This window comes from Ammospiza nelsoni, chromosome Z (assembly GCF_027579445.1).
Source record: "Ammospiza nelsoni isolate bAmmNel1 chromosome Z, bAmmNel1.pri, whole genome shotgun sequence".
Classification (NCBI taxonomy): domain Eukaryota; kingdom Metazoa; phylum Chordata; class Aves; order Passeriformes; family Passerellidae; genus Ammospiza; species Ammospiza nelsoni.
Genome location: NC_080669.1, coordinates 44,752,976 through 44,764,055, shown reverse-complemented (window position 1 = coordinate 44,764,055; position 11,080 = coordinate 44,752,976). Strand labels below are relative to the sequence as shown.

At 40.2% G+C, this 11,080-nt stretch overlaps 1 protein-coding gene across 3 annotated transcripts; it reads left to right on the top strand.

Annotated features, from left to right (window-relative positions):
- The first annotated feature begins 6 nt into the window (after window positions 1–6).
- ANKRA2 (ankyrin repeat family A member 2) lies at window positions 7–9,392 on the top strand. Of its 3 annotated transcripts, none has more exons than XM_059492006.1 (9): window positions 7–137; window positions 679–1,067; window positions 3,045–3,203; window positions 4,654–4,719; window positions 6,039–6,136; window positions 6,298–6,423; window positions 6,816–6,882; window positions 6,969–7,049; window positions 8,583–9,392. In XM_059492006.1, the coding sequence occupies exons 2-9, from the start codon at window positions 779–781 to the stop codon at window positions 8,636–8,638; spliced, it is 942 nt and encodes a 313-aa protein (XP_059347989.1). In that variant the 5' UTR covers window positions 7–137; window positions 679–778; the 3' UTR covers window positions 8,639–9,392. The 3 variants fall into 3 exon arrangements, with proteins under 3 accessions (XP_059347989.1, XP_059347988.1, XP_059347987.1); XM_059492005.1 differs by having other exon boundaries at window positions 7–157; XM_059492004.1 differs by having other exon boundaries at window positions 43–157; window positions 685–1,067.
- The last annotated feature ends 1,688 nt before the right edge of the window (window positions 9,393–11,080 follow it).

The following is an 11,080-nucleotide window of genomic DNA, read 5'->3' as shown; positions in this document are numbered from 1 at the left end:
AGTGGCGGCGGCGGCGGCTGCAAGCCGAGGCGAGGCCGGGCCCGGGCCCCGGCGCTGTGGGGCCTGTCCTCGGCCTGTCCTCACCGGCTGCCTGCGGGGACAGGGGACGCCTCCAGACGTGCCCCAGACTTCCCGCGGTACTGCGAACAAGCCACGGGTATTCTGGGGTTGCCTTTATCGGTTTAACGGGATTTGGTTTTTTTCCTACGTATGTGATAGAAGCAGTTTATTTTACTCAGGTTGCAAAAGACATATGGGAGCTTAAAGTCGCTTTAAATTTTTCCTCAAGTGTAATGTTTTCGGAAAATAAAGTCATATTAATAGCTTGTTCTTGGCTTAGTATAAATCTGGTTGTTGTGCGGGCTTTTTTGTTGCAACTAGGCAAATATTCTGAAGCGTCGTTTCACATGGATGAAACTCCTACTGGCTTAATAGCGGAGTTTGGTTTAAACATCCAGGTGCTGAAACATATTTGCGTTTTGGTCACTAACTTCTGACAGCAACAAGAAAGGCCATAAGTTCGAATACAGTTTGATGTGTTTTTATGCATTGTTTAAGATTGATATTTCACCAGTGTTTTGACTGACAAAAATAAATAGCATAGCCTTAAATACAGTTTGATGTATTTTTGTGCATTGTTTTAGCAGAATGTTCTTAACCAGTGTTGTGTCTGTTCAGGTGCAGGTTGTCCAGAAAATTTGGCTTGGCTGGCCAGAATTGTTCCTGGCTGGAAACAATGAAGAACCATTTTGCATGAAACTTGAACGGGACTCAGATCATGGCATCTTCAACAAACTTAGATGTCGGGGCCCAGTTAATTGTGGAAGAATGTACCACCAGCTACAGCCTTCCACCCATGCCAGACATTAAAGTGGAGCATCAGCTTGATGCCAGCACAGAGGAGGGCCCAGCTCAGAGTGTCACCATGGGGATGAAATTCATTTTGCCCAATAGATTTGATATGAACGTCTGCTCACGATTTGTGAAGTCTTTGAATGAGGAGGACAGTAAAAATATTCAAGATCAAGTCAACTCTGACCTTGAAGTCGCATCTGTCTTATTTAAAGGTTGAATTTATGGTACAAAATATTATCTGTGTACTGTGTCATCCTGCTAAGTTATTATGCTTTCTGAAAAAAGAGTTTCTGTGCTATATGTGTATTGATCAGTTTTCTAAGATATGTTCCTCTAACGTTTTTTTAATATGTTTAATGGGTTATTAATATAAAAATTTGCTCCAATATTAATTGTTATGCTACATTTCGAATATATATATATAATCTGAAGACTCAGGGGCACAAAAAGTTTTTGAAGCTAGTCAGAGCTGATGCTAATTAGGTAAACAAGCTGCTTCTGTATGGCGTGTCCTGCAGCAGTATGCTTCTTCACAAAACACTGCTGAAGGCACTTTATGGGCACTTCAATAACTTTCAGCAGCATGTTGTATCTTTTCATGAGGGTGATGAAAGACTGCACAGGGCAGGTGTGTTTTGTCACTGTGGCTGTACAGAGCCTCTGGTCCTAGCCATGGGCTTGCCACTGTAGCTGCCCTGCTGCTGGAAAGCAAATGCTGCTCCAGGGCAGGATCCCTGCAGCTAATCCTGCCACTGCTGGGCAGTTTCATCACATGAATGAGTCACTGAGTCTAAATATTGAGCTTTTTCATAGATCAGAATATTGACACAGGGCGAAATTAGCACTGCCATCTACTTCCCCTTACCTGTTGTGGTTTCCAGCATTTGCTGTCATATTTCAGACTGTTCGTGGTGTATCTCTCCCTGAAGTCCATGTGACCTATTGCCTGTGACAAGTGCAAACACAGGCCTCCTCTGAATTTTGATGGTTTCACTGACTTGTGTTGTTTGGCTGCATTTCAGCCACTATAGTTTTCAAACATTTTTGATTTTGCCCCAAGTGCTCAGTAGGAGAGCTGCAGGTCTGAGTGGCAGATTTACACCCATCAGCACCTGGGTAGTTTTTCTTAGGTAACATCTTTAAGTCCCTTAGAAGTAGTCCTGCAAATCCAGGGACCACAGGTCAAAATCTGTGGTAGGACTCTTAATTCTTTACAGTCTGTTCTAGCTGTTTGATTGGCAAACAAAACATAATTTTGTTTCCTTTTACACTCTACTTCTTTTAAGTAGTCTCCCTGAATTTGTGCTTGCATTCATGATCACAGACTTCTCTATGGTGTTACTTCAGTGTGTGTGTTAATTAGTTTCTACGCATTAATTACTGGTGTCAAATCAGTTAAGCCAATATGGAGTTTAATCCTTCAATATATCCTTTAAGAATCTAATCTCAAAACCAAAAGCTACTTTTGAGAATTAGAAGCCAAGACAACACGATAAATATATTCTGTAAAAAAAATGCCATTAGCTTCTAGGAGAAAGCAAGAAAAGTTGGTATGAAGGAGCACATCAGTAGTGAAGGACTTCCTGAACTCTGAGCAGTGACCTGCTGTTGCATTTTATGTACATTCATGTGGGTGCTGTCCTTCTCCTGGATAAGTATTCATCAGGCATTTATAATGCTGTTAAATTTTATCCAGGAGTGGGAAAAGCCCTGGTGAAGAAGTTAATGAATGTTGTCTCCACTCATGCAGTGGAGTGGTTAGGGAGCAGGCAAAGGCTGCAAAGGTACCTGAGTGCAGGTCTGACCAGAGCTGCATCATGTTATTGCCTTGGAGAGTGTTTATGAGAAGATGACAAGTAGAACCTTCTTACGTAATAAATCCATGCCCGGGATGTTGAAAAATCAAGACAAAGGCTTCCCTCATTCAGATACTAACTTGTCTCTGGGTGACATTATGCCATATTGAACTTACGAAGTAGCATAATTGTTTTATGCTAGAAACTAATGCAGGTCTTTATTCAGCTTTCACAGTACACAGTGGGAAAAGCACATGTCACAAAGCTTTCTTAACATGGATTTTAAAGGTCTTGTGATACTTTACAGTGCTTTACAGTTTCACTTAGAATCTATGGCTTGCTTTTAATGCTCTTATTAGTACTGAAATCCTCTCTGTTTTTTGTTCAATGTAGCTGAATGCAACAGCCACACTTCTCCTTCCCCTGGTATCCAAGTAAGACATGTTTATACTCCATCAACTACTAAGCATTTCTCACCAATAAAACAATCAACTACACTAACTAACAAACACAGGGGAAATGAAGTCTCTACAACACCTCTACTTGTAAACTGTAAGTATCTTTCTGCCTTTCTATTAATTATTTTGTGAACTATATTTTGGATGCTTGACAGATTTGTACGGTTTTTTCTTTGGTGTTGCAATGAACTTAAAGATAGGAAAAAACCACTGAGATAGTCTTCCCTCTCATCCTGTACTCCTCAGAAAAAAGATGGAGACTCATTTTCCCTCTCATTTATTTGAGTTGTCCCTGCCCATGTAATTTCACATGGATAATTTCACATGGGTCCAGCCATAAAATAGTCATCCACCTGTTGTATGGAATTCATGACTGACGTTTATTTTCCAGATGGGGAAAAAAAACCAGAAAAAGCCTTACCTATACTTTTTAAATCAAAAATTAGATAGTAAGTTGTAAGTTCATGTACTTCATGCCCATGTTTTCAGAACTTGTGCATCTTAAAATTAGATGATTGGTAAATGCTGCAAGATACTTAAGATGTAATGTAAATATAGAATACTGTGTCATGATTGTCACAGATCTGGAAAATCAAGGAAGCATTATTTCTGGTGGGATTTTTTTCTGAATTGTCAAGCATTGCCTTTTTAAATTAATTTGCAGTAATTTACTTTGTAGTAAATTATTTTCTCTAGAAATTACAAGTCACTCTTTTTTAAAGAAAAATGCTACTTGCATGGAAAAAATTAATCGGGAGCTGCAGTATAGGCTACTGAACAAAATACATCATCTTCCTCAACAAACTCAACTTTCATGTGGTTACTTGGAGGAGGACAGTGAACATTTACAGTTAATGTAATCATTAGCTAATTTTGTTACTACATCATGTGAATAATTTATTACATTTAGCCTCCTGATTACCTTTCAGGACTGCTCCAAGTTGCAGTCATCAAAACCATGCACCCATGCAGTTTTCTGTGGGATTGGAGGTTATTTTTGCATAATCTCTGCAATAACAAATCCCTCAATCTTTGTTTTCTTCTCTATATATCAAGTTATGTATAGTTTTGTAATGTCTGATCTATTCCACATTATAGGGAGTGGGAGACACACTAGAGGCTTCCTTTGTTGACTAGTGGGACAGTCTTCTAGTGATCCAAGTGTGATTTTTAAATTAAACTTCCTTCATCTATCAAAATGTGTTTATTTTCACTTAATAAATGGGTCTTAAAGTAATCTTGGGTTGCTGACCAAACAGCAGTGAAGACTGCATGTTACTTTGTAAAGAGTCAGTGTGGGAAGTATCCTTTGCTTTCAAGAATAACTGCTCCATTGCTTTAAAAATTACCTAAATCTGCGAAACTCTTCAGAAAATTTTCAGTGGTTTAATTGTGATTTAAGTTCAGAGCCTAAGGTAGAATCATCTACACGCTTGATTCCAAGTTCTGTACTGCTGAAGCCAATGGACATGTTATGCTCAGCTCTAAATAGAGCAGAATTAAAACTGCTGTATGTAGCATGGCTTTTGCTTTCTTTTTTGCAGCTTTATCTGTCCATCAGCTGGCTGCTCAGGGAGAAATGTTATATCTGGCCACACGTATTGAACAAGGTGAGACAGAAGAAGGTTAAATGCCTTTTTTGTTTTCTTTGGGCCATTTATATGCTGTTGTGTTTGAGCTTTTCACCAAAGGAAGACATTTGAGGTATCTGTTCTTTGCAGATGTGGACTAATATTTTGTATCAATCTATTACTCACTCACTGTATCATTTGCATTTTAAATTAAAACATTAACATTAATAACACAAGGTAAATCCCTTCCTCTCCCTGTTCTGTAGGGGTATATAGGTAATCCATGGTACTAAAAAAGGAACATGTTAATTCTGTCACAGCAGCTTATTAAATTTCATTTTTAATTTATCCTTGTCATTTTAAACATACTTGCATTCATGGTGGCTTTCCAATTCTATTTAATCAGTCAGCATAAAGACCTGCATGTCACTAATGTAAGCCATGCCTCACACCTGCAGTGTAATAGTACACATTCTGAATGATGTGGCATTTGTGTGTCCATAATACATGTGCAAAACTTCAGTTCTCTCTAACGTATTTATGAATTTAATAGCATTAGTAGTATATTCTTACTGCACTAATAGTAATCTCCCATGCTTTCAGTGCATTATTGAAATGTTTACTGGGAAACAGGTAATGAGTCACTGTGTCTAAATACTTTGTAATGAGCCATGTATATGAAAAGTTAATAAATTCTGGAGTGTTGGTAGCAGTTAAAAATGCTTATTTTGGTGCTATGATAAGCATGGGATTTATAAAGTACTTAGATATTAAAATAAAATCCAGCTGAAATATTTGTCAGCCAGCTGTTAAAAGAAGTTCTTTTCTTTTTCCAGCTGCACTCGATGTGGACCTTAATTGTTTTCACAGACCACCTTATTGATTACACAAACTTTGTGGAGAATGGGGTTGTTTTACCTATATTGCTGTACAAGTTCATTTTTTACAAAATTGTGTGGCTCATTCTATTGAAAAAACAGTCTGCAGTATAATACAGGATGTACCTCTTTATTTTTCAAACATCCTTTATCTTCTTTACAAGGGTGAAGCCCAGATTACAGACAACTTGTAATTTTCTGAGTAAAAACAGAGTTTGATTTATAGAGCTTAAAAACTTGAATTTTAAATTATTAAACTAAAGGCTGAAATTTTTCTTTTGTCAGTTGGATATGTTTTTCTTTCTTGGACAGACAGACAGACTACCACCACCACTGGGACAGAATTTTGTTTTTAAAGTTGAGAATAACATTTAGGTCACACTGGTTCCTGGTGAATAAATGTTACCATCAGCACATTTCACCAGCTGATACAGTGCAGTGAGAAAAGGATTACTAAGTTATATATTTTTCTCTGAACAGAAAACTTAATCAATCATAAGGATGAAGAAGGATTTACCCCTCTGATGTGGGCGGCAGCTCATGGGCAGATAGCAGTAGTGGAATTTCTGCTCCAGAATGTAAGGAAAAAATCACAATTGATTTTGAATTCATTTACTCTTCAGTTTGTTTTGCATTCCTAAGTTTGTCAATGCTGCTACAAGCTTAAAAGATTTAAAGTTAAGGTCTATGTAAAACCTTGAATTTGCTTCTTTTTTTTTAAACTGATACTTTATTTCAGGGTGCAGATCCTCAGATTCTGGGCAAGGGGCGAGAAAGTGCCCTCTCACTGGCCTGCAGTAAAGGATACACTGATATTGTCAAAATGCTGCTCGACTGTGGAGTTGATGTCAATGAGTATGACTGGGTAAGATTCTAGCTTGAATTTAGTCAGAGGGTGCTTTGGTCAGAAAATTGAAGCAGGACATAGCACTGCCTTGAGTTTGAAGCTGTTCTACCTCTTCTGAAATACTTGAGAGTTTCACAACTTTCATAGGATACGAGAAGGTGATGCTACTAGTTCTGACTTCATGGTAGAAAGAGAATGAGACCAATTCTGACTTCTTGTAGAAGTGTGATCTTAGTGTTTGAACAGTATACAAAAATGATGAAAGTTGTGAAGATCTAAAACTGAACCTCATTTTTATAAAACCTAGGAAGTCTCTTACTGTTACATAGAAGCATATTTGTGTATTAAGGAATTACAGTTGCAGACTGCTTAATCATTTAAGTGTCTGAGGTATTTCTCTGCTTCTGCAGAATGGAGGCACACCCTTGCTATATGCAGTACATGGGAACCATGTGAAATGTGTTAAAATTCTTCTCGGTAAGCAGACTGTCCAAATTATCATTAATAATGTACGATCAGTTCTCCCTGTCAGAAATGTAAGATTCTATCCCTGTTTTACATAGAGAGTGGTGCTGATCCAACCATTGAAACAGATGCTGGCTATAATTCCATGGATTTGGCTGTAGCCTTGGGCTATCGCAGTGGTGAGTATTGCAAATGTAAACACTTTAAAAAAAATCATTTTTGCAGCTCCTCATTTATGTAGCTGCTCTAATGGCCCAGTAGAGGTTTTGCAGCTCTTAACATGTTACCTGTTCTACAAGTCCTAATAATCCTAAGTGCATTAAGCCAAAATGGGTAGGAGCTTCTGTTCTTGTTTCAGAAAGTCAAGTACTTACTAAGAAAATGTCCCTGACCTGGCTGTATATCACTGGACACAAATAATGGTGTTTAGGGCTGATGCAGCCATGACTCAGATAAGGCCTGCAACCCTCCTGAACCCATCAGCCTACTTGACTGGAATGATGTTATGTAGTTTGCTAAACCTTCTTCAGTCAGATCAGCTCTAGCTCTAGTTTGTCTTGAGGCAGACAGTAATCAGTGAATTGTAATATCTGGCTTGGTTATGGAAACCAGAAGCAAAGAAGGGACTCCTTATTGTTTTTTTCCCTCACTGCTGCTGTCATTTTGAAACCTGTGAAATGTCTGCCATTACAGAAATAAATGGAATCAAAAAGTAAGCCAAGCACTCTATGTGTAGCTTTTCCAAGCACTGCCTTGTGCTTAGGAATGAGCCCGTGTCATGGTTTAACCCCAGTCAGCAGCCAAGCCCCACACAGCCACTCAATCACTCCCCCACCAGAGAGATCAGGGAGAGAAAAAGTGTAATAGGGAAAGCAAAGGCTGTGCACACAAGCAAAGCAAACCAGGGAATTAATTCAGTGTTTCCCATGCACTGGCGGGTGTTCGGCCATCTACAGGAGAGCCAGGCCCCATCATGCAAAATGGTTACTTGGGAAGACAAATGACATCACCACAAATGTCCCCCCCTTTCCTGTTTCTTGTCCCCACTTTATACTCTGAGCTTGGTGCCACATGGTCTGGAATATCCCTTTGGTCAGTTTGGGTCACCTGTCCTGGCTCTGTCTCCTCCCAGCCTGCCAAGCACCCCCAGTCCCTCCCAGTGTGGCTGCACCAAAAGCAGAAAAGGCCTTGGCTCTGGGCAAGCCCTGCTCAGCAATGACAAAAACATCTCTGTATTACCAACTCTGTGTTCTGCACAAATCCAAAACACAGCCCCACAGCAGCCACTGTGAGGAAAATTAACTCTACCCCAGATGAAACAAGCACAGCCCAACTTGACAGGAGTTTACATAGAAGACTGCTTCAAGAGCTCAATCTCCAAGTGTTTCACAGAAGTTTCTCATAAATGCTTCTGCCTATTTTCTCTTCGTAGGCTAAAAATTTGCTTTCCATGTGCTAGCAGTCTATTCAAACCAAAGAACTGATGATGACCCCCCAAAACATTGTTTGCCTATCTGGGGGTATTGTTTTTGCATTATATAAGGCTTTTACTTTCTGAAGGAATGCTGACTTATTCACAGAGTGAATTTATACATGTCTGGTTTTTATTAAATAATTGCACAGGACAAGCAGATATCTGCTAGAAAAAAAACAGTGTAACTCTGAAAATAGAGAAAAAATAAATACTAACCTCATCTCTTTTTCTGCTTTAGTTCAGCAGGTTATTGAGTCTCATTTATTGAAGCTACTTCAAAATATCAAGGAATAGCGGTTGGCTTTTCTGCAGGTGCCACATCTTGGCTTGGAGATTTGAACTGCTGTTTAGCTCTAATCAGTGACAAGAGTTGGTTTTTTTGTAACTTTACCTCAGTGCAACTATTTGCTGGCTTTAGTTAAGCTTTTTGGTGTTCTTCCTCTTCTTTCATTGTTGTTAATACAAATGTGCAATGTCATCCTTTTCTTAAATATATTTTGTATAATTTTAGAAGAGTCAGTTGTCATGCATGAAAGTATTTGTAAATAAACCCAGTTTTGACCATCTAAATGTTTACACTGAGTGTAGTTGGTGGCACTATGCCAAGTGTCCTACTTCATCACTTCATCATCAATACATATTCACAGGAAGAAATGTGTTTAGATATTGAGGGATATCACCACCAAAAGATAGATACCTGTATTGTTAATAATGCCAAAATGTTCAGTCTGTGTGAAGTTTTTGAGACCCCCCCAGTTTATATTTATTCTGGCTAGAGCCAGAGCAGGGTTCATTTTTGCGATACAGAGAAGGTGGCTAGGATGGAGAGCTTACTCTGTATCACCTCACCTCATTGCTAAGAGAAGGAGGCAGTCCCTTCCAGGGTGCAGGAGTTCCTTCCAGTCAGGGTAGATTGGTTGCACTGGGGTTGGTGGAGCTCTGCAATAAGCAGTTTTGCATGTGAATCACTCTGTCTTTTGTACATTGTTGCTGTTAATGCTTGTTTTCTTACCTCATTGCTGTGTCCAGTAAATTTTTCTTATTCCAACCTGTGATCTTTACCTTTTTTGCCTCGAATTCCCCTTTCCATCTCACCCCAGGGGAAAGCAGAGAGGGAGTGGGGGAGCAAGCAAGTGGGAGTGCATTTGAAGCGTCCCAGGGAGCACTAAACTGGGCAGTACCATTCCTAAACCACAGCAGTCTTGTTTGGCACCTACTATGGGCCAGGAAGGATTGAGATGACAGATAAAATCAGGGGTAATTGGAAATAAATTTGGTCTAAGTATTTGCTGTATTAGGTTGGGAGCCACTGGTCACAGAGTGGCTTTGTCTGTTGGTGTGGGTGTTGTACTTAACCCTTTGTATAATCCTCTATGTGCTCCTCCTGATGGTATTTTTTAGAGGAGGGAGGGGAATCAGGATTGTTCTGTTGCTGTACACTGTGACATCAGTTCATGGCATGGTAACATCAAAGGCAGTGAGGGCCATTTGGGATATGTATTCAATGCTCCTCTCCTACCCTTACCTCAGGCACTACGATTTGGGAGTCTATTAATAGTCGTGTCCAGTCTGGCAGGGGAGAATTGGAAAGGACTATTTTCCCCATCTTTTTACTCCTGTTACAAGAGCTTTTGAGAAGTCTGAATTCCCTTTGGATGGTTAAGAAGAGCATGTTCTTGTTGCTAAGTCTGGCAGGTCTCCTCAGGGCGGTTTACATCATGTTTAGATATTTCTAGGGAGGTTATTCAGACATCTGCCCTGAGGGTAGATAGTCATGAGTGGCATGGAATGTGGGAAAAAATGGGCCAGCTTTTGAAGGATTATTGTGCTTCAATGGTTTGGAAGTTCACCCGTGTCAGGAAAATCCACAAATGCCAGAGTTCTATGTCCAAAAAGGAGACAGAGGACTCCTTCAACTTCATTCAAATAAAGGGAGAAGAGTCCTCTGGGGCACACACACCCACAGGGATTTCTCTCTCGGGGTTTCAGAGGGCACAGCCTCCTTTTATCCCAAACTCCCGGCCGCAGGTTTCCCTCTTCATTTCCCCACTGGCTGAGGTACTAGGAAGGTACAGCCTTCCCAAACCACCAACCCCATGTGCCCCCTTGAATCTGTCTTTTTACCCCAAAGTTGAGAAGTTCAGGCTTGTGAAGACTCTTGTCGATCTCAGGAGCCAAGCTGTCCGGTCTCTACAACAAACCTGCTGCCTTGAATTTAGTAGAGACAGTAAGAGCCATTTCAACGAGGTAAACACTCATACCTTCACCAGCTATGAGATCCTGATAAAGTCGCATAAGATGTGAAGGAAAACTGGTGTAGCAGGAGAGGCACAAAGTTATGCAATGTGCTGGGGCCTGGCTACTCTTTCCTGGGCACTGCTTGACCCTAAACAGCACGCTCAGGGGAGAGGCCAGAAAGCAGACCACCAGGCACCATAGCCACGCAGACTGCAGCTGAACAACCTCTTCTGCTAAGTATATATATTCTGGTAAGTATATATAAGTATAAAATTTTTTTATTTTATAACTTCAGTCAGGTTTGTTCACCTTTGCCCTGGAGGAAGGGATCTGAAATTTGTTTTCAGGCCATTTCTCTACTAGGTGAGGCCTGATGAGCTTAACATCTCAACAGACTGGGAGCAGCACAGAAGAGACAGAAAAGATAACAGCCAGCAACAGCCATCAAGGGCCATTAACGGAACATCCATTCCAAACACCTCTGGCATGGTCAGAGAC